The 22,855-nt window shown below is 44.3% G+C and overlaps 1 protein-coding gene across 1 annotated transcript in view; it reads right to left on the bottom strand.

Annotated features, from left to right (window-relative positions):
- Positions 1 to 16,207: 16,207 nt before the first annotated feature.
- Positions 16,208 to 22,855, bottom strand: part of LOC106569492 (collagen alpha-1(XI) chain) — a 177,857-nt gene continuing 171,209 nt past the window's right edge. The window contains exons 60-64 of the mRNA XM_082961028.1: positions 22,512 to 22,782; positions 21,495 to 21,607; positions 20,081 to 20,149; positions 19,691 to 19,924; positions 16,208 to 18,029 (exon numbers count right to left, since the gene is read on the bottom strand). Coding sequence (XP_082817154.1) covers positions 17,883 to 18,029; positions 19,691 to 19,924; positions 20,081 to 20,149; positions 21,495 to 21,607; positions 22,512 to 22,782 — 834 coding nt within the window. The 3' untranslated portion in view covers positions 16,208 to 17,882. The remainder of the gene's footprint in view (positions 18,030 to 19,690; positions 19,925 to 20,080; positions 20,150 to 21,494; positions 21,608 to 22,511; positions 22,783 to 22,855) is intronic.

The following is a 22,855-nucleotide window of genomic DNA, read 5'->3' as shown; positions in this document are numbered from 1 at the left end:
GAGAGAGAGGAGGTATAGAGAGAGGTAGAGAGAGAGAGAGGAGGTAGAGAAAGAGAGAGAGAGAGAGAGAGTGAGGAGGTATAGAGAGAGTTTTTTCCTGTTTCCGGTCACAACTTGCAGACTTGTTTACGCTGCTGTGCGTTTTGTTGCCGATCTTACTTTGCTACCTGACGGTTTTTTACTTTTTCATTACCATATATTTTTACTTTTTCCCTCACTCAACTTTTTTCATTCAACTTTTTCACCCCGGAGGTTTTATCTGGACATGGTTCGTCAGGACTTCAAACAGCCGAAGCTAAGTAACATTAACATGATGCCTTCTAATTGCAGTCGTTGTACTTATAATATACAGGAGAACGATCGCCTTACGGCAAGGATAGCTGTGCTGCAAGCCCAGCTTCAGACGCGATCGTTAGGCAAGGGTAATTTCAGTGTAGGAAAGGATGAAACAGCGTCTGTGCCACGAGTAAGTACAGATAGTAACGTTAGTATAAACCCCCTCGCACGGTTCCCGCAGCCGGACATCTTTCTCATGGCTTCTGGAGGGAAACGCTGTAGGAATGCTCAACCGGTGTCGCTTATTCAGCCGACAGAAACTTTCAACCGGTTCTCCCCATTAAGCGAGTCGGAGTCGGAGGCCGAGACTTCTCTGGTGTCTACTCCTCCCGTTGTGGGGTCTGAGACGCCGACGGCTCCCACCATTAGCTCTGACAAATTGAAAACCCTAGTCATTGGCGACTCCATTACCCGCAGTATTAGACTTAAAACTAATCATCCAGCGATCATACACTGTTTACCAGGGGGCAGGGCTACCGACGTTAAGGCTAATCTAAAGACGGTGCTGGCTAAAGCTAAAACTGGCGAGTGTAGAGAGTATAGAGATATTGTTATCCACGTCGGCACCAACGATGTTAGGATGAAACAGTCAGAGGTCACCAAGCGCAACATAGCTTCAGCGTGTAAATCAGCTAGAAAGATGTGTCGGCATCGATTAATTGTCTCTGGCCCCCTCCCAGTTAGGGGGAGTGATGAGCTCTACACCAGAGTCTCACAACTCAATCGCTGGTTGAAAACCGTTTTCTGCCCCTCCCAAAAGATAGAATTTGTAGATAATTGGCCCTCTTTCTGGGACTCACCCACAAACAGGACCAAGCCTGGCCTGTTGAGGAGTGACGGACTCCATCCTAGCTGGAGGGGTGCTCTCATCTTATCTACGAACATAGACAGGGCTCTAACTCCTCTAGCTCCACAATGAAATAGGGTGCAGGCCAGGCAGCAGGCTGTTAGCCAGCCTGCCAGCTTAGTGGAGTCTGCCACTAGCACAGTCAGCGTAGTCAGCTCAGCTTTCCCCATTGAGACCGTGTCTGTGCCTCGATCTAGGTTGGGCAAAATTAAAAATGGCAGTGTTCGCTTTAGCAATCTCACTAGTATAAAGACCTCCTCCATTCCTGCCATTATTGAAAGAGATTGTGATACCTCACATCTCAAAATTGGGTTACTTAATGTTAGATCCCTCACTTCCAAGGCAGTTATAGTCAATGAACTAATCACTGATCATAATCTTGATGTGATTGGCCTGACTGAAACATGGCTTAAGCCTGATGAATTTACTGTGTTAAATGAGGCCTCACCCCCTGGTTACACTAGTGACCATACCCCCCGTGCATCCGGCAAAGGCGGAGGTGTTGCTAACATTTACGATAGCAAATTTCAATTTACAAAAAAAAAAACAATGACGTTTTCGTCTTTTGAGCTTCTAGTCATGAAATCTATGCAGCCTACTCAATCACTTTTTATAGCTACTGTTTACAGGCCTCCTGGGCCATATGCAGTGTTCCTCACTGAGTTCCCTGAATTCCTATCGGATCTTGTAGTCATAGCAGATAATATTCTAATTTTTGGTGACTTTAACATTCACATGGAAAAGTCCACAGACCCACTCCAAAAGGCTTTCGGAGCCATCATCGACTCAGTGGGTTTTGTCCAACATGTCTCTGGACCTACTCACTGCCACAGTCATACTCTGGACCTAGTTTTGTCCCATGGAATAAATGTTGTGGATCTTAATGTTTTTCCTCATAATCCTGGACTATCGGACCACCATTTTATTACGTTTGCAATTGCAACAAATAATCTGCTCAGACCCCAACCAAGGAGCATTAAAAGTCGTGCTATAAATTCTCAGACAACCCAAAGATTCCTTGATGCCCTTCCAGACTGCCTCTGCCTACCCAAGGACGTCAGAGGACAAAAATCAGTTAACCACCTAACCGAGGAACTCAATTTAACCTTGCGCAATACCCTAGATGCAGTTGCACCCCTAAAAACTAAAAACATCTGTCATAAGAAACTAGCTCCCTGGTATACAGAAAATACACGAGCTCTGAAGCAAGCTTCCAGAAAATTGGAACGGAAATGGCGCCACACCAAACTGGAAGTCTTCCGACTAGCTTGGAAAGACAGTACCGTGCAGTATCGAAGAGCCCTCACTGCTGCTCGATCATCCTATTTTTCCAACTTAATTGAGGAAAATAAGAACAATCCTAAATTTCTTTTTGATACTGTCGCAAAGATAACTAAAAAGCAGCCTTCGCAAATGGAGGATGGCTTTCACTTCAGCAGTAATACATTTATGAACTTCTTTGAGGAAAAGATCATGATCATTAGAAAGCAAATTACAGACTCCTCTTTAAATCTGGGTATTCCTCCAAAGCTCCATTGTCCTGAGTCTACACAACTCTGCCAGGACCTAGGATCAAGGGAGATACTAAAGTGTTTTAGTACTATATCTCTTGACACAATGATGAAAATAATCATGGCCTCCAAACCCTCAAGCTGCATACTGGACCCTATTCCAACTAAACTACTGAAAGAGCTGCTTCTTGTGCTTGGCCCTCCTATGTTGAACATAATAAACGGCTCTCTATCCACCGGATGTGTACCAAGCTCACTAAAAGTGGCAGTAATAAAGCCTCTCTTGATAAAGCCGAATCTTGATCCAGAAATTATAAAAAACTATTGGCCTATATCGAATCTTCCATTCCTCTCAAAAATGTTAGAAAAAGCTGTTGCACAGCAACTCACTGCCTTCCTGAAGACAAACAATGTATACGAAACGCTTCAGTCTGGTTTTAGACCCCATCATAGCACTGAGACTGTACTTGTGAAGGTGGTAAATTACCTTTTAATGACGTCAGACCGAGGCTCTGCATCTGTTCTCGTGCTCCTAGATCTTAGTGCCGCTTTTGATACCATCGATCACCACATTCTTTTGGAGAGATTGGAAACCCAAATTGGTCTACATGGACAAGTTCTGGCCTGGTTTAGATCTTATCTGTCGGAAAGATATCAGTTTGTGTCTGTGAATGGTTTGTCCTCTGACAAATCAATTGTAAATTTCGGTGTTCCTCAAGGTTCCGTTTTAGGACCACTATTGTTTTCACTATATATTTTACCTCTTGGGGATGTCATTCGAAAACATAATGTTAAATTTCACTGCTATGCGGACGACACAGAGCTGTACATTTCAATGAAACATGGTGAAGCCCCAAAATTGCCCTCACTAGAAGCCTGTGTTTCAGACATAAAGAAGTGGATGGCTGCAAACTTTCTACTTTTAAACTCGGACAAAACAGAGATGCTTGTTCTAGGTCCCAAGAAACAAAGAGATCTTCTGTTGAATCTGACAATTAATCTGGATGGTTGTACAGTCGTCTCAAATAAAACTGTGAAGGACCTCGGCGTTACTCTGGACCCTGATCTCTCTTTTGAAGAACATATCAAGACTGTTTCAAGGACAGCTTTTTTCCATCTACGTAACATTGCAAAAATCAGAAACTTTCTGTCCAAAAATGACGCAGAAAAATTAATCCATGCTTTTGTTACTTCTAGGCTGGACTACTGCAATGCTCTACTTTCCGGCTACCTGGATAAAGCACTAAATAAACTTCAGTAAGGAGTGCTAAATGCGGCTGCTAGAATCCTGACTAGAACCAAAAAATTTGATCATATTACTCCAGTGCTAGCCTCCCTACACTGGCTTCCTGTTAAGGCAAGGGCTGATTTCAAGGTTTTACTGCTAACCTACAAAGCATTACATGGGCTTGCTCCTACCTATCTTTCCGATTTGGTCCTGCCGTACATACCTACACGTACGCTACGGTCACAAGACGCAGACCTCCTAATTGTCCCTAGAATTTCTAAGCAAACGGCTGGAGGTAGGGCTTTCTCCTATAGAGCTCCATTTTTATGGAATGGTCTGCCTACCAATGTGAGAGACGCAGACTCAGTCTCAACCTTTAAGTCTTTACTGAAGACTTATCTCTTCAGTAGGTCCTATGATTAAGTATAGTCTGGCCCAGGAGTGTGAAGGTGAATGGAAAGGCTGGAGCAACGAACCGCCCTTGCTGTCTCTGCCTTGCCGGTTCCCCTCTTTCCACTGGGATTCTCTGCCTCTAACCCTTTTACAGGGGCTGAGTCACTGGCTTACTGGTGTTCTTCCATGCCGTCCATGGGAGGGGTGCGTCACTTGAGTGGGTTGAGTCACTGACGTGGTCTTCCTGTCTGGGTTGGCGCCCCCCCTTGGGTTGTGCCATGGCGGAGATCGTTGTGGGCTATACTCGGCCTTGTCTTCGGACGGTAAGTTGGTATTTGGAGACATCCCTCTAGTGGTGTGGGGGCTGTGCTTTGGCAAAGTGGGTGGGGTTATATCCTGCCTGTTTGGCCCTGTCCGGGGGTATCATCGGATGGGGCCACAGTGTCTTCTGATCCCTCCTGTCTCAGCCTCCATTATTTATGCTGCAGTAGTTTATGTGTCGGGGGGCTAGGGTCAGTCTGTTACATCTGGAGTATTTCTCTTGTCTTATCCGGTGTCCTGTGTGAATTTAAATATGCTCTCTCTAATTCTCTCTTTCTGTCTTTCTCTCGGAGGACCTGAGCCCTAGGACCATGCCTCAGGACTACCTGGTATGATGACTCCTTGCTGTCCCCAGTCCACCTGGCCGTGCTGCTGCTCCAGTTTCAACTGTTCTGCCTGCGGCTATGGAACCCTGACCTGTTCACCGGACGTGCTTGTTGCACCCTCGACAACTACTATGATTATTATTATTTGACCATGCTGGTCATTTATGAACATTTTAACATTTTAACATCTTGACCATGTTCTGTTATAATATCCACACTGCACAGCCAGAAGAGGACTGGCCACCCCTCATAGCCTGGTTCCTCTCTAGGTTTCTTCCTAGGTTTTTGGCCTTTCTAGGGAGTTTTTCCTAGGGAGTTTTTCCTAGCCACCGTGCTTCTTTCACATGCTTTGCTTGCTGTTTGGGGTTTTAGGCTGGGTTTCTGTACAGCACTTTGAGATATCAGCTGATGTACGAAGGGCTATATAAAAATAAATTTGATTTGAATTTGATTTGAGGTAGAGAGAGAGGAGGTAGAGAGAGAGAGAGAGAGAGAGAGAGTGAGAGAGAGGAGGTAGAGAGAGAGGAGGTAGAGAGAGAGAGAGAGAGAGAGAGAGGGAGAGAGAGAGGGGAGGTATAGAGAAAGAGATAGGTAGAGAGAGAGAGAGGAGGTAGAGAGAGAGGAGGTAGAGAGAGAGAGAGAGGAGGTAGAGAGAGAGAGAGAGAGGAGGTAGAGAGAGTGAGAGGAGAGAGAGAGGTAGAGAGAGGAGGTAGAGAGAGAGAGGAGGTAGAGAGAGAGAGAGAGAGAGAGAGAGAGAGAGAGAGAGAGAGGGGAGGTATAGAGAAAGAGATAGGTAGAGAGAGAGAGAGAGGAGGTAGAGAGAGAGAGGAGGTAGAGAGAGAGAGAGAGGAGGTAGAGAGAGAGGTAGAGAGAGGAGGTAGAGAGAGGTAGAGAGAGGAGGTAGAGAGAGAGAGGAGGTAGAGAGAGAGGGGAAAGAGAGAGAGAGAGAGAGAGAGAGAGAGAGAAAGTGAGAGAGAGGAGGTAGAGAGAGAGAGGAGGTAGAGAGCGAGAGAGAGAGGAGGTATAGAGAGAGGCAGAGAGAGAGAGAGAGGAGGTAGAGAAAGAGAAAGAGAGAGAGAGAGCGAGGAGGTATAGAGAGAGGTAGAGAGAGAGAGAGAGAGGAGGTAGAGAGAGAGAGAGAAGAGAGAGAGGTAGAGAGAGGAGGTACAAGAGAGAGAGAGGAGGTAGAGAGAGAGAGGAGGTAGAGAGAGAGAGAGAGAGGGGAGTTCTAGAGAAAGAGATATGTAGAGAGAGAGAGAGAGAGAGGAGGTAGAGAGAGAGAGAGAGGAGGTAGAGAGAGAGAGAGAGGAGGTAGAGAGAGAGAGAGAGAGAGAGGAGGTATAGAGAATGAGAGAGGTAGAGAGAGAGAGAGAGATACAGACCCCTTTATTTTTTTCATATTTTTACATTACAGCCTCATTCTAAAATTGTTTAAAAAAAAAATTGTCCTCATCAATCTACACACAGTACCCCATTATGACAAATCGAAAGCAGGTTTTTAGAAATGTATGCATTTTATTACAAATACAAACAAAACAGAAATACCCTTTGCTGTCACTCCTGCTCCTGCTAACCCTCTTGAGCGCCAGGCTGCCCTTCATTACGCACACCTGTCACCATCATTACGCACACCTGTCACCATCTTACGCGCACCTGTCACCATCATTATGCGCACCTGTCACCATCATTACGCGCACCTGTCACATCATTACTCGCACCTGTGACCATCATTACGTACACCTGTCACCATCATTACGCGCACCTGTCATCATCATTACGCGCATTTGTCACCATCACTATGCGCACCTGTCACCATCATTACTCGCATCTGTGATCATCATTACGCGCACCTGTCACCATCATTACGCACACCTGTCACCATCATTAAGCGCCGCTGCGCAATATTGGACTCACCTGGACTCCATTACTTTGTTGATTACCCCCTCCTTATTTGTCTGCTCCTCACGTTATTCCCGACGAGACGGCCTACAGGGAGGAGGTGAGGGCACTCGGAGTGTGGTGTTAGGAAAACAACCTCTCACTCAACATCAACAGAACAAAGGAGATGATCGTGGACTTCAGGAAACAGCAGAGGGAGCACGTCCCTATCCACATCGACAGGACAGCAGTAGAGAAGGTGGAAAGTTTTAAGTTCCTCGACGTACACATCACGGACAAACTGAAATGGTCCACCCACACAGACAGTGTGGTGAAGCAGGCACAACAGCGCCTCTTCAACCTCAGGAGGCTGAAGAAATTTGGCTTGTCACCAAAAACACTCACAAACTTTTACTGATGCACAATCGAGAGCATCCTGTCGGGCTGTATCACCGCCTGGTATGGCAGATGCTCCGCCCTTAACCGTAAGGCTCTCCAGAGGGTAGTGAGGTCTGCACACCGCATCACCGGGTGCAAACTACCTGCCCTCCAGGACACCTACACCCCCCCGATGTCACAGGAAGGCCAAAAAAATCATCAAGGACAACAACCACCCGAGCCACTGCCTGTTCACCCCGCTAACATCCAGAAGGCGAGGTCAGTACAGGTGCATCAAAGCTGGGACCGAGAGACTGAAAAACAGCTTCTATCTCAAGGCCATCAGACTGTTAAACAGCCATCACTAACATTGAGTGGCTGCTACCAACATACTGACTCAACTCCACCCACTTTAATAATGGTAAAATTGATGTAATCAATTTATCACTAGCCACTTTATATTATATAATGTTTACATACCCTACATTACTCATCTCATATGTATATACTGTACTCTATACCATCTACTGCATCTTGCCATCTGATGTAATTAAATGTATCACTAGCCACTTTAAACAATGCCACTTCATATAATGTTTACATGTCCTACATTGCTCATCTCATATGTATATACTGTACTCTATACCATCTACTGCATCTTGATGTAATTAAATGTATCACTGGCCACTTTACAATGCCACTTTATATAATGTTTACATACCCTACATTACTCATCTCATATGTATATACTGTACTCTATACCATCTACTGCATCTTGCCTATGCCGTTCGGCCATCACTCATTTATATATTTTTATGTACATATTCTTATTCATTCCTTTACACTTGTGTGTATAAGGTAGTTGTTGTGAGTTTGTTAGGTTAGATTACTTGTTAGATATTACTGCATGGTTGGAACTAGAAGCACAAGCATTTCGCTACACTTGCATTAACACCTGCTAACCATGTGTATGTGACAAATAAATTTGATTTGATTTGTGTCAGCATTGACGTCGTTATTTTTTCTCCTGTCCAGACGCTGTTCCTGTCCTGTGTCATGTCCGTGGTTAATTAAATGTTCTCCCTGTACCTGCTTCCTGTCTCCAGCATCGATCCTCACACTTTGATATGAGACTCGAAATTGAGCTCAGGTGCATCCTTTTTCCATTGATCATCCTTGAGGTGTGTGTGTGTGTGTGTGTGTGTGTGTGTGTGTGTGTGTGTGTGTGTGTGTGTGTGTGTGTGTGTGTGTGTGTGTCGCTGTCTTGAGCCTTTAGTCCCACACAGAAACAGGACTAATTATATAGGAAGATAATCGTTTGTTTGTCTTCTGAAACCCAGTCTCTGAGTAATAGACCCCAAGTTCCACACGTCAGGGGCCAGTTTCCCCAGACACATATTAAGCTTAGTCCAAGACTAAAAAGCATTTACAGATTCTCCATTAAAAGGTTCACCTTCCAACAGGACAACGACCCTAAGCTCACAGCCAAGACAACAAAGGAGTTGCTTCGGGACAAGTGTCTGAATGGCCTTGAGTGGCCCAGCCAGAGCCCGGACTTGAACCCAATAGCTGTGCAGTGACTTTCCCCATCCAACCTGACAGAGCTTGAGAGGATCTGCAGAGAAGAATGGGAGAAACTCCCCAAAAACGAGCTTGTACCCTCATACCCAAGAAGACTCGAGGCTGTAATCGCTGCCAAAGGTGCTTCAACAAAGGGTAAAGGGTCTGAATACTTACGTAAATGTGATATATCTTTTTATTTATACATTTGCAAACATTTCCCCAAATGTTTTTTTTGCTATGCTATTATGGGGTATTGTCTGTAGATTAATGAGGGAAAACAACTATTTGAATCCATTTAAGAATAAGGCTGTAACGTAACAAAATTTGGAAAAAGTCAAGGAGTCTGAATACTTTCCGAATGCACTGAGAAAGAGATAGAGAGGGACAGAGCGAGAGGGACAGAGCGAGAGGGACAGAGGTACAGAGAGATATAGAGAGAGGGACAGAGAGAGAGGGACAGAGCGAGAGGGATAGAGAGATATAGAGAGAGGGACAGAGAGAGAGGGACAGAGGGACAGAGCGAGAGGGATAGAGAGATATAGAGAGGGACAGAGAGAGAGGGACAGAGAGATATAGAGAGGGACAGAGAGATATTGAGAGGGACAGAGAGAGAGGGACAGAGAGAGAGGGACAGAGAGATAGAGGAGTGTTGGAGACTGGACAACCTGTCTGACATCAGTGTAGTTTAAACAGTACAGAATAGGGGACATTAGAATTATAATACATTTATGAGTTCTATGTTTAACTAAATTTGCCCACAAACGTATGACAGAAAAATGAATTTAAAACCAATGCAACAGTTAACAGAATGGAAAAGCATTTCTGTTTCTTTGTATTCCCTTTACAGCTGTCACAGATAGCTGTCACAGAAAGCTGTCAGACGTTGTGAACAAAAAAAATCTAGTTTCTCGATTCACTCAGATCTATGGCTTTTGTAAGACATACACATACACATCAACTACATCACCCCTGCACAGACCAACATCAACTACATCACCCCTGCCCTGCCCAGCCCAGCCCAACATCAACTACATCACCCCTGCCCAGACCAACATCGACTACATCACCCCTGCCCAGTCCAACATCAACTACATCACCCCTGCCCAGCCCAACATCAACTACATCACCCCTGCCCAGACCAACATCAACTACATCACCCCTGCCCAGACCAACATCAACTACATCACCCCTGCCCAGCCCAACATCAACTACATCACCCCTGCCCAGTCCAACATCAACTACATCACCCCTGCCCAGCCCAACATCAACTACATCACCCCTGCCCTGCCCAGACCAACATCAACTACATCACCCCTGCCCAGACCAACATCAACTACATCACCCCTGCCCTGCCCAGTCCAACATCAACTACATCACCCGTACCCTGCCCAGTCCAACTTCAACTACATAACCCCTGCCCAGACCAACATCAACTACATCACCCCTGCCCAGTCCAACATCAACTACATCACCCCTGCCCAGCCCAACATCAACTACATCACCCCTGCCCAGCCCAACATCAACTACATCACCCCTGCCCAGACCAACATCAACTACATCACCCCTGCCCAGACCAACATCAACTACATCACCCCTGCCCTGCCCAGTCCAACATCAACTACATCACCCCTGCCCTGCCCAGACCAACATCAACTACATCACCCCTGCCCAGACCAACATCAACTACATCACCCCTGCCCTGCCCAGTCCAACATCAACTACATCACCCCTGCCCAGTCCAACATCAACTACATCACCCCTGCCCAGTCCAACATCAACTACATCACCCCTGCCCAGACCAACATCAACTGCATCACCCCTGCCCAGCCCAACATCAACTATATCACCCCTGCCCAGTCCAACATCAACTACATCACCCCTGCCCAGACCAACATCAACTACATCACCCCTGCCCAGTCCAACATCAACTACATCACCCCTGCCCAGTCCAACATCAACTACATCACCCCTGCCCTGCCCAGCCCAACATCAACTACATCACCCCTGCCCAGTCCAACATCAACAACATCACCCATGCCCAGACCAATATCAACTACATCACCCCTGCCCAGACCAACATCAACTACATCACCAATGCCCAGTCCAACATCAACTACATCACCCCTGCCCAGTCCAACATCAACTACATCACCCCTGCCCAGACCAACATCAACTACATCACCCCTGCCCTGCCCAGACCAACATCAACTACATCACACCTGCCCTGCCCAGTCCAACATCAACTACATCACCCCTGCCCAGACCAACATCAACTACATCACCCCTGCCCAGACCAACATCAACTACATCACCCCTGCTCTGCCCAGTCCAACATCAACTACATCACCCCTGCCCTGCCCAGTCCAACATCAACTACATCACCCCTTGCGCAGAACAACATATATCATTCCAACACCACACATTTTAATACGAACTTCAAATCACATCAGTCCATCTATCTAAAAGTATAGTTATGCAGTTGTTTTAATCTAAGCTAATCTCTGAAGTATAGCCCAGTGTCTTGCAGATGAAAAGGGCAGTCGGTGTAACTCAACTCACCACAGAAGGGCAGTAGCCGAACGTCAAAAGAAACAGCAGAGGATTCAGCACCATGGATAGCGGTCGCATTCTGCCCGCAAACAGGTCACCCTTGTCCTCTTTCCCTGTGTGTTTCAACCCGTCACTCAGTCAGCGTGGAGAATGGCTTGAGGTTCTGCAGAAAAAAATAACGGTAAAAATACGCCTGCCGTTTTTAATACCAAGATTCCAGAGAAAGAGAGGGAGGGTAGATCCGTGCCAGACTAGTCATCACATTCATCACCGCTCAGTACGCGCAAGCCATGTGGGCAGCGCGGGGACTGGAAACAACACCAGCTGCTCGTGACTGAGTGTGAGATGTGGAAATATGTGGCAGCGGAACAGAACGGGTGGTGAAAACCTCAGTGATGTACAGGGACCTGCAGAGCGGATATGACATCATTTAGCGACACTTGCCTCATCGGTCCACTCACAGCAAATTAACAATCGGAATTTGAACACATTATGTCAACACATTATGTCATCTCAAATAGTGTTAAACTAACACTTTTCAAAGTGTTGATAAACTAACCGTTTCAGAGTGATAGGTCTCAAACACAACGAGTGTTGCAAATTCCCGACTTAAATTAACACTTTATTAGAGCCGATGCAGTTACACTTTATTAGTGTTAGGGAATTAACACCTGTGGTGTTATGGAAACTCGTTTTGGGTGTTGTTTTAGCATTGTAAGGTGTAAAGCCTATATTTGCATATTTCTTTGCCTGGGTATCTTTCGAGTTAATTTTTTTAGGTACCGGTACCAACCCATGACTGTGTTTGCTAGTGAATCAAATCAATATTTGATCACACACATGTAATTCTTTTATGATAATGACATTACTTTGTTTCACAATAACATACTCCGACAGCCTAGTTTTATCCTAACACAGGGATCTGAAACTCCTGGTTTGCAGCCCACATCAGCAAGTCACATTATGCTGGCTTGCAAAGTGTTTTAGAATTTCCTATTGGAATCCAGCCAGAGTTAGGATGTCCGACAATTGGACCTTTTAATCAGCTGTAATCTGCAGTTAGAATGACTGCTAAGGAAGGGAAGACTGATAAATGAGACTACCTAAACCATCTAAACTGAAATAACCATGTCAATAATGGGTGAAATAAGTTCAATTACCTACAGATTGGATTAGTTTAGAAAAATATGTTATTTAGCTTTGTGTAGTATAAGATCAATTAATCATTTAATGTGCATGCAGAAACATAGATATTAAAACAAACTATTCTAAAAAAAAAACAGCCTGCAACAAAACATGCTGGGAAATATGATAATAAGGCCCCTCCCATGTCTTTTTCACTCTGAGAGAGTTCACGGAAATTAACACCAGGTGGTGTTGATTCCACTCTGATTCAAATAACACTTAGTTTACTCACCACAGGTGGTGTCAATTCAAATCCCACTGATGTTAACTCCACTAGAATCAACATTCATATATATCACTCATAACACTATTTACCTCAATACTGAGATTTTAACACCCACAAATTTGCTGTGTCACTGTCTGTCTGTCTGTCTGTCTGTCTGTCTGTCTGTCTGTCTGTCTGTCTGTCTGTCTGTCTGTCTGTCTGTCTGTCTGTCTGTCTGTCTGTCTGTCTGTCTGTCTGTCTGTCTGTCTGTCTGTCTGTCGTCTGTCTGTCTGTCTGTCTGTCTGTCTGTCTGTCTGTCTGTCTGTCTGTCTGTCTGTCTGTCTGTCTGCCTGTCTGTCTCCAAGCTCCACTTCACAAAAACAGGGTTGCAACGGGGGGGGGACGGGGGGGGGGGGGGACTGAAGAGTTACAACAATCACCAATTTTAAAAAAGAAAAAAAATATTTGAGACAAGAGGCAGGAAGTGTCTGGTGTCTTATCAGCCTTGTTCTCCTGATGTTGAATCCAACTGTTTTGTCAGAGTTAACGCCATGCGTCTTCTGTTTGAGGGATTAATAGGGACATGGATGGATCAGCTGACAGATGCTTAACGTATTTCTGTTATTAACGCGAAGACCTTTTACTGTAGTTAACGTAACGTCACAGCAAAGAGATATGCTCGGTTCAACCATACCAAGAAATATAGAGACGCAGTTAAACTATTATAACTAAACAAATATTAATGTATAACAAATAAACACGCTCAAATAGTTGTTGTTGTTGTTATTGTTGTTGTTGTTGTTGACTGTGGAGAACACAGTGCATTCACAGTTCTGTCATGGCTGTCTCTATGAAGCTCAATATCTGGTGATTCATCTGCCTCATTAGTAACACAGTCCAATGTGTATGTGTGTGTGTGTGTGAGTGAGTGAGTGAGTGAGTGAGTGAGTGAGTGAGAGAGAGAGAGAGAGAGAGAGAGAGAGAGAGAGAGTGTGTGTGTGCACAGTGTGTTTGTGTGCACAGTGTGTGTGTGTGTGTGTGTGTGTGTGTGTGTGTGTGTGTGTGTGTGTGTGTGTGTGTGTGTGTGTGTGTGTGTGTCGCTGTCTTGACCCTTTAGTCCCACACAGAAACAGGACTAATTATGTAGGAAGAGAATAATTTGTTTGTCTTCTGAAACCCAGCCTCTGAGTAATAGGCCCCAAGTTCCACACGTCAGGGGCCAGTTTCCCCAGACACATATTAAGCTTAGTACAAGACTAAAAAGCATTTACAGACTCTCCATTAAAAATTGCTTTTTAGTTAGCTTCGTTGGAACATCCTGATCTTCCATTCTGTGTGAAGTGAAGTAAATCAAGTGTGATAGGCTCAGAATAGTGGACCAGGATACTTTAGTCCAGGACCAGGTGTAATGGTGGACCAGGATACTTTAGTCCAGGACCAGGTGTAATGGTGGACCAGGATACTTTAGTCCAGGACCAGGTGTAATGGTGAACCAGAATACTTTAGTCCAGGACCAGGTGTAATAGTGGACCAGGATACTTTAGTCCAGGACCAGGTGTAATAGTGGACCAGGATACTTTAGTCCAGGACCAGGTGTAATGGTGAACCAGGATACTTTAGTCCAGGACCAGGTGTAATGGTGAACCAGGATACTTTAGTCCAGGACCAGGTGTAATAGTGGACCAGGATACTTTAGTCCAGGAACAGGTGTAATAGTGGACCAGGATACTTTAGTCCAGGACCAGGTGTAATAGTGGACCAGGATACTTTAGTCCAGGACCAGGTGTAATAGTGGACCAGGATACTTTAGTCCAGGAACAGGTGTAATAGTGGACCAGGATACTTTAGTCCAGGACCAGGTGTAATAGTGGACCAGGATACTTTAGTCCAGGACCAGGTGTAATAGTGGACCAGGATACTTTAGTCCAGGAACAGGTGTCATAGTGGACCAGGATACTTTAGTCCAGGACCAGGTGTAATAGTGGACCAGGATACTTTAGTCCAGGAACAGGTGTAATGGTGGACCAGGATACTTTAGTCCAGGACCAAGTGTAATAGTGGACCAGGTTACTTTGGTCCAGGACTAGGTGTGATCTGTGTCTGAGAGAACGGCTCCTTGTGTGGGGCTAGTCAAGACAACAGTGTAAAATCGTGGGGTACTCAAGGACTGTCTGCTGAACACTGTTAGATTCTGGAGAGCATAGCCCTTACAACAAAAAATTGCAGTTTTGAAACTGCATTAGAAGTGCAGTAACTGCATTCGACTGTGGTATTTTGGAGGCAGTAATTGCAGAATAACTGCAGTTACACTGCAAAATGACTGCAGTTAAAAAAAAAAAAACGGTGTTATTTTGGATGCAGTATTTGGAGCATACTGCAGTTATACTGCACTGTAACTGCAATCTTTTTTGTAAGGGTGGACGCCAGACCGGAGACAAAGTGGGTTGTATCACTTCTATCAACACTCACAGTTATGGTTCAGCAAAAGTTATTTATATTATAATATGTGTGAGAGAGAATTTTCTCCACTCACACTCGTTCCACATTATTTAAGAGATGTCTTCAAGCATTTTGGCAAGTTACCAAAACATTTATTTCAGATTTTTACAATAAACTGTAAACATCGTTTCACAGGTTTGAAAGGTTTTATTTACTCTCTATTTAAACTGTTACTATGAAGGAAGAAAGGAGAGGGAGATGCTAACATCATGATCAAAGTCTGAGTCAGAGAAAGAGAGAGGCACTTGGAGAGACAGGACCAGTAGGGGTGCAGCTCGGCATTGTGGGTAGAACAGTAGCGATAGACGGGTTGGTTGTTTAGCAACAAAATCGACGTGTGCGCAACTATGGGGAAAAACAGACGTGGTTGGCTTAGATTGTTGATAACATGTAAACTATATTTAATCTCCAATGTTTATTGAAAACATAAATACATTTTCACAATGAACACTTGTTGTCTCTCAAATACATTGTTACAGTTGTTGGTTAGCTAGCTAGCTAAGTTTAGCCATATTATCATAGATGTGACATCAGTCAAAATACCTAGAAAAAGGCATGGTATCAAGAACAAGATGAAAGTAGCTCAATCAAATAAAATCTATTTATAAAGCCCATTTTACATCAGCTGATGTCACAAAGTGCTGTACAGAAACCCAGCCTAAAACCCCAAACAGCAAGCAATGCAGATGTAGCTGAAACAAACCACCTACGATTCCCCACATGGCAGCTTCTTGTCATCCAGAATCACAACAATACAGGTACTTCTGCCCCATTGAAGTTTGCGTATCGTTTTTCCTGATTTTGTCAGCTAACCCATCTATAAAACCTATCACACCATAGTTTAGCCTAATCTGACAAAGATTAGGATTAGGATTATTTAATCCTTTGACGAAAGGAAAATAATCTGTCAAAATAAAGCAACATGGAAATATCACAAAGAATTATAATCCCTCTAGAGAGTGAACAATACAGACGGTCAAATCAACACATTGTTCAGAATCCAGTTTTAATATGAATCAACCATCAAAAGCACATGAAAACACTTCCTCATTACTGTTACAGAAACGGTCCAACTATTAAGGGCTAATTTATTTGGCATCATTCACAAACTGTTAGGAAATAGACAAGAAGTATTTTTCTTTCCTTTAAAAATAATTCCCCGCCCAAATATATTAACTTAATTGTACAAATCAAGGTATATACAGGCTTTGTTATCCATCCTATATCATCTCAACATTAATGTACATAGAGCGATTGAGGTATACCATTCTGTGGGATAAAATCTATCTGGCAGAATAAGCTTGTTGAGTGCATATGTACTGGCTTTGTGGACATTTTTACATTACTCATTTTAAATTACTCTGCAATCTTAAATTCCTGATTTAGTGGGCACAAATAATCAAAACAGGAAGTAATAGTTTAAAACAACAACAACAAGTCAGTTATGAGACAACATGGTTTGAGGTGGTTGTAGTCCAGTTTGGTTTAGTAACCCTTACTGTATATAAGCCAACTATGTATATAACCCTTACTGTAGAGTATAGTATAGTCTTGGAGGGGGAGAATAATGCTGTAAGTGCTTTATAATGGTCAATATTTACAAAGGAGATTCTTCATAATTATTTGTATTGCTGATATTACACTGTATCCCAAACACAACAACCTAGTATTACTTACTTACCCATTTGTTTCTCAACAGATATTTAACACAAACAAATATATTTATTGCAAATTTATTTTCTATATAGTTTAAAACCAACATTTATTAAAACATTAATATTAAGAGCTTTGGTACACATGCAAGTTTCTTTTTTGAAGAGTGGATTCAGAAAGAGAACAGTATTGTACAAAATAATAATAATAATAATAATAATTACAGTTTTTGCAAAATTCACTTTTTTTTTGTTGTAGCACCTTTGGTGTTCTGTGTTCCGCACAAAAGCACCTCTGTGGTTGTATCTGGAACAGCACTGGAGCTACCAGACAGGGAGGCTGGGCTGGGGGAGGGAGGAGGGAGGAGACAGGGAAGGAAGGGTGGTTGGGGGGAAAAGGGGTAAGGACAAGAGGTGAGATGAGGGGAGGGAAGGGGGCTTGGGTGGGGTGAGTGGATCCTCCCTCTAATCAAGGTAAGGGGTGAGGAGAGGGGAGACAAGGAGGAGAAAAAGAGGTTTTTGAGGGTTGGGGCGAGTGGGTCCTCCCTCTGTTTGCTGAAAGTGCGCCACTGTCCGTCCACGGCATCAAACGTCCTTTATTCCTGATGTCACTTCCTCTCGTTACAAGTTAAAGTCATTACGTGATTGGCCCTACAAGGGCGAGGAGTATTCCCCTGGGACAATGCTTCTATGATAGGGGAGAGGGGGGGCATGTTGTTCTATAGTGGGTAGGGCAGAGGGGGGGCCTGTTGTTCAATGGGGGAGGGCAGCGTGCTGGTGGTCTGATGCTGGTGGTCTGATCATATCAATGATATAAAACACAGGTTTTTTTTAGAGCCCCTGAGACAAGGCCAGGTCAGGTCTAGGAGAGAACAGGGTGATTGATGGATGTCAGGTACTCAGTCAGCAGTACAATGCATGCATGGAACAGAAGCCCTCTAACACTGTCCTTCAGCTGGTTCGGGGGGGGGGGGGGGGGGGGGGGGTAGGGTTCAGGGGGTGGTCAGGTCCTAGCCCATGAAGCAGACGGGGCCCACCTCGAACCCGAACCGCTGGCTGGGGTCGCCAAAGTCATTAAACATGACATCGATGATGGGCACTTGGTCGACGCGAGGAGTGTTGATCTCCATCACCGTCTTGGAGTAGCCCGACTTCAGCTGGAGAGGGGAGGGAGAGAGGGGGAGGGATGGAGTGGAGGAGGAAGGGAGGCAACGAGTTATTGTGGTGTCAAATGCAGATACTAAGATCAATCAATATCTACCAGGAACTACCATATGATGACCAATTAGCAATCTCCAATGGAACCAAAGGAATCTCTAATTTGAACCAATGGAATCTCCAATGGAACCAATGGAATCTCCAATGGAACCAATGGAATCTAAAATGGAACCTATGGAATCTCCAATGGAACTAATGGCATCTCAATGGAACTAATGGAAATTTCATCGGAACCAATGGAATCTCCAATGGAACTAATGGAATGTCAATGGAACTAATGGAAATTTCATCGGAACCAATGGAATCTCCAATGGAACTAATGAAATCTCCAATGGAACTAATGAAATCTCCAATGGAACTAAAGGAATCTCAATGGAACTCATGGAATCTCAATGGAACTAATGGAATCTCTAATGGAACTAATGGAATCTCAATGGAACTAATGGAATCTCTAACGGAACCAATGAAATCTCCAATGGAACTAATGAAATCTCCAATGGAACTAAAGGAATCTCAATGGAACTAAAGGAATCTCAATGGAACTAATGGAATCTCTAATGAAACTAATGGAATCTCAATGGAACCAATGGAATCTCTAATGGAACCAATGAAATCTCCAATGGAACTAATGGAATCTCCAATGGAACTAGTGGAATCTCCAATGGAACTAGTGGAATCTCCAATGGAACTAATGGAATCTCTAATGGAACTAATGGAATCCCTAATGGAACTAATGGAATCTCAATGGAACTAATGGAATCTCTAATGGAATCTCCAATGGAACAAATGGAATATCCAATGGAAGTAATGGAATCTCCAATGGAACTAATGGAATCTCCAATGGAACTAATGGAATCTCCAATGGAACTAATGAAATCTCAATGGAACTGTTGAAATCTCCAATGGAACTATTGAAATCTCCAATGGAACTAAAGGAATCTCAATGGAACTAATGGAATCTCTAATGAAATCTTCAATGGAACCAATGGAATTTCTAATGAACTCTCCAATGGAACCAATGGAATCTACATTTACATTTTAGTCATTTAGCAGACGCTCTTATCCAGAGCGACTGACAGTAGTGAATGCATACATTTAAAAAAAAATGTATTTATTTTTTCCGTACTGGTCCCCCGTGAGAATCGAACCCAGAACCCTGGCGTTGCAAATGCCATGCTCTACCAACTGAGCCACACGGGACCATAATCAGAATCAGAATCTCTAATGGAACCAATGAAATCTCCAATGAAACTAATGGAATCTCCAATGGAACCAATGAAATCTCCAATGGAACCAATGGAATCTTCAATGGAACTTATGGAATCTCTAATGGAATCTCCAATGGAATCTCTAATGGAACCAATAGCATCTATAATGGAGACAATGGAATCTCTAATGGAACCAATATAATCTCTAATAGAACCAATGGAATCTGTGTTGGCACTAACATAATCTTTAATGGCACTAATGGAATCTATAATGGAACCAATGGAACCAATAGGATCTCCAATGGGACAAATGGAATCTCTAATAGAACTAATGCAAATTCCAATGGAAGCTCCAAGCTGCAAGCTAAATCTGACTTTTTAAGACTACATACCGAGCATCCGTCCGACAGGGCCTTGATGAAGGGGTTGTTATCATAGGACATCTCCTCGTCGTTGGAGCCCAGGAAGCGTAGAGCCTTGTCGTAGCCGTCTGCCTTGGCATCGTACCAGGCTACAGACTGGTGGCAGATGTAGGTGAAATTCTGACGGGCTGACGAGCTGAGCAGCTTCAGGAAGGTCATCTGGACTGTCTGGATCGTGTTCTCCTCCATGTCCACATAGTTCAACTGGTAGAAGGAGGGAGGAAGGTGTACAGAGGGTTATGGAGATGATACATTTAGTCTCACTGTAGGTTATCTTGCCCTGAGTTTGAAATGTCTATTGTACATCTCAAACTTGATCATGTATAACTGCTTTGAGAGTTGGATATTTTCTCTACTTACTATTTTACCACGTTTGAATTCACTGAACCATGATCCTGGAGACTCTTTTGGCCAGTTAGATATTCTGACCTGTTACACAGAACAAACACAACACCATGGATGAATGAACAGGTTACCAGGTTAGAAAACAACATGTTCACTGTGGGGTCGGCAGGTTCACTGTTGGGGCGGCAGGTAACCTAGTGGTTAGAGTGTAGGGAGGCGGCAGGTAACCTAGTGGTTAGAGCGTAGGGGCGGAAGGTAACCTAGTGGTTAGAGCGTAGGGGCGGCAGGTAACCTAGTGGTTAGAGCGTAGGGGCGGCAGGTAGCCTAGTGGTTAGAGCGTAGGGGCGGCAGGTAGCCTAGTGGTTAGAGCGTAGGGGCGGCAGGTAGCCTAGTGGTTAGAGCGTAGGGGCGGCAGGTAGCCTAGTGGTTAGAGCGTAGGGGCGGCAGGTAGCCTAGTGGTTAGAGCGTAGGGGCGACAGGTAATCTAGTGGTTAGAGCGTAGGGGCGACAGGTAACCTAGTGGTTAGAGCGTAGGGGCGGCAGGTAGCCTAGTGGTTAGAGCGTAGGGGCGGCAGGTAGCCTAGTGGTTAGAGCGTAGGGGCGGCAGGTAGCCTAGTGGTTAGAGCGTAGGGGCGGCAGGTAACCTAGTGGTTAGAGTGTAGGGGCGGCAGGTAGCCTAGTGGTTAGAGTGTAGGGGCGGCAGGTAACCTAGTGGTTAGAGTGTAGGGGCGGCAGGTAGCCTAGTGGTTAGAGTGTAGGGGCGGTAGGTAGCCTAGTGGTTAGAGTGTAGGGGCGGCAAGTAGCCTAGTGGCTAGAGTGTAGGGGCGGCAGGTAACCTAGTGGTTAGAGTGTAGGGGCGGCAGGTAGCCTAGTGGTTAGAGTGTAGGGGCGGCAGGTAACCTAGTGGTTAGAGTGTAGGGGAGGTAGCCACAAGGTTGCTAGATCAAATCCCCGAGCTGACAAGGTAAAAATCTGTCGTTCTGCCCCCTGAACAAGGCAGTTAACCCACTGTTCCTAGGCTGTCATTGTAAATAAGAATTTGTTCATAACTGACTTGCCTAGTAAAATAAAGGTTAAAATAAAAAAAGTTCTATAGATCTACATCCTAAATAGACAGTAAAACACTGAGTATAAAATTGTTAAATAGTTCATATTAACTACCGTACACTCAGAAAAAAGGTACTATCTAGAACCTTAAAGGGTTCTTCGGCTGTCCCCATAGAAGAACCCTTTTTGGGTTCCTTTCTACATAGGGCTCTACATGGAACCCAAAAGGGTTCTACTTAGAATCATAACTGGTTTTAACTGGAACCGAAAAGGGTTCTCCTATGGGGACAGCCGAAGGACCCATTTGGAAACCTTTTTTGTATCTATAGGCATTACAGACATTCTAGACATTCTTTTCCAGAAATGACCAATGGAAACGTACGCCAGCGGACTTCTTGTCAGGGTAGATACAGGTCTCTCCTCCAGCAGTGAAGTTACAGTAGACCTTGAAGGAGTCTCCAGTACAGCCCTGGTTAGGATCAATCCAGTATTCACCTGAACATCACAACACACACAATCATTAACAGGATGGCAAGGTCATTAACATGATGTACTGGGGCCCTATGGCAAGGTTATTAAACAACGTCCCTCATAGTAGTACTGTAAAACAGAAATCATTCAGATTGTAATGAGATGTTCAGATTATAATGAAATGCTCAGGTTATAATGAGATGCTCAGATTGTAATGAGATGCTCAGATTATAATGAGATGCTCAGATTATAATGAGATGCTCAGATTGTAATGAGATGCTCAGATTGTAATGAGATGCTCAGATTATAATGAGATGCTCAGATTATAATGAAATGCTCAGATTATAATGAGATGCTCAGATTATAATGAGATGCTCAGATTGTAATGAGATGCTCAGATTATAATGAAATGCTCAGATTATAATGAGATGCTCAGATTATAATGAGATGCTCAGATTATAATGAGATGCTCAGATTATAATGAAATGCTCAGATTGTAATGAGATGCTCATATTATAATGAGATGCTCAGATTATAATGAGATGCTCAGATTGAGTTGATACCAGCATACACAGTACGTCACCAGGAATCAACATTGTAAATCACTACTCTTTGTGATTTTTTAAAACTTTCCTACTTTACTGCAACGTTTCAGTCACATAGACCTTTGGCCAAGTCAATGTTGCACTTGTTAATGCATATTCAATATGCAATGTCTATTTGCTGTGTGTGGGGCTCCTTCTAGTAGCTGCTCTCTCTCACTTCATTGCTAACCAGCTCCTGAAGTTGCTGTATGATGATGATGATGATGATGATGTTTTTGTAACTCAGTCTGTCCTTTCTATGTACTGTTTATAACTCTGTGTTTTACCTGGAAACCAAAGTTCCCTCTGAGGACAATACAGTCTGTTTGATTGATTGAACCCACCGTTAGGGAAGTCAGGCTGGCTGAGGTGCAGGTCGTTACAGGTCCTGGCAGGGTTGTCCTGTGTTCCCATGGGGAACTTCATCCTCTCGATGTCCTGCTTCAAGTTATTCAGGGACCCGAACACGTCCTCCATGTCCGCTGTGGCCTCCATGCCGTAGTCCGCCATGCCTCCCGCCGCGTCGCCCTGCACGCCGTCGTCCTCCGCCTGCCGTCTGTTCTTCCTGCTCGCCTGCTGGATGGGCAGCGGCTGGATGATGTCACCAGGAGGACCCTGGTTGGAAGAGAGGTTAAAAGTTAGAGGGCAGGGGTCAGGGAAACGGCCAATCAGAGACAGGAAAAAGGTC

Source organism: Salmo salar, chromosome 14 (genome assembly GCF_965601325.2).
Source record: "Salmo salar chromosome 14, fSalSal1, whole genome shotgun sequence".
In the NCBI taxonomy this organism is placed as follows: domain Eukaryota; kingdom Metazoa; phylum Chordata; class Actinopteri; order Salmoniformes; family Salmonidae; genus Salmo; species Salmo salar.
The sequence above is the reverse complement of the archived record's forward strand: the minus strand, read 5'-3'. Positions and strand labels throughout refer to the sequence as shown.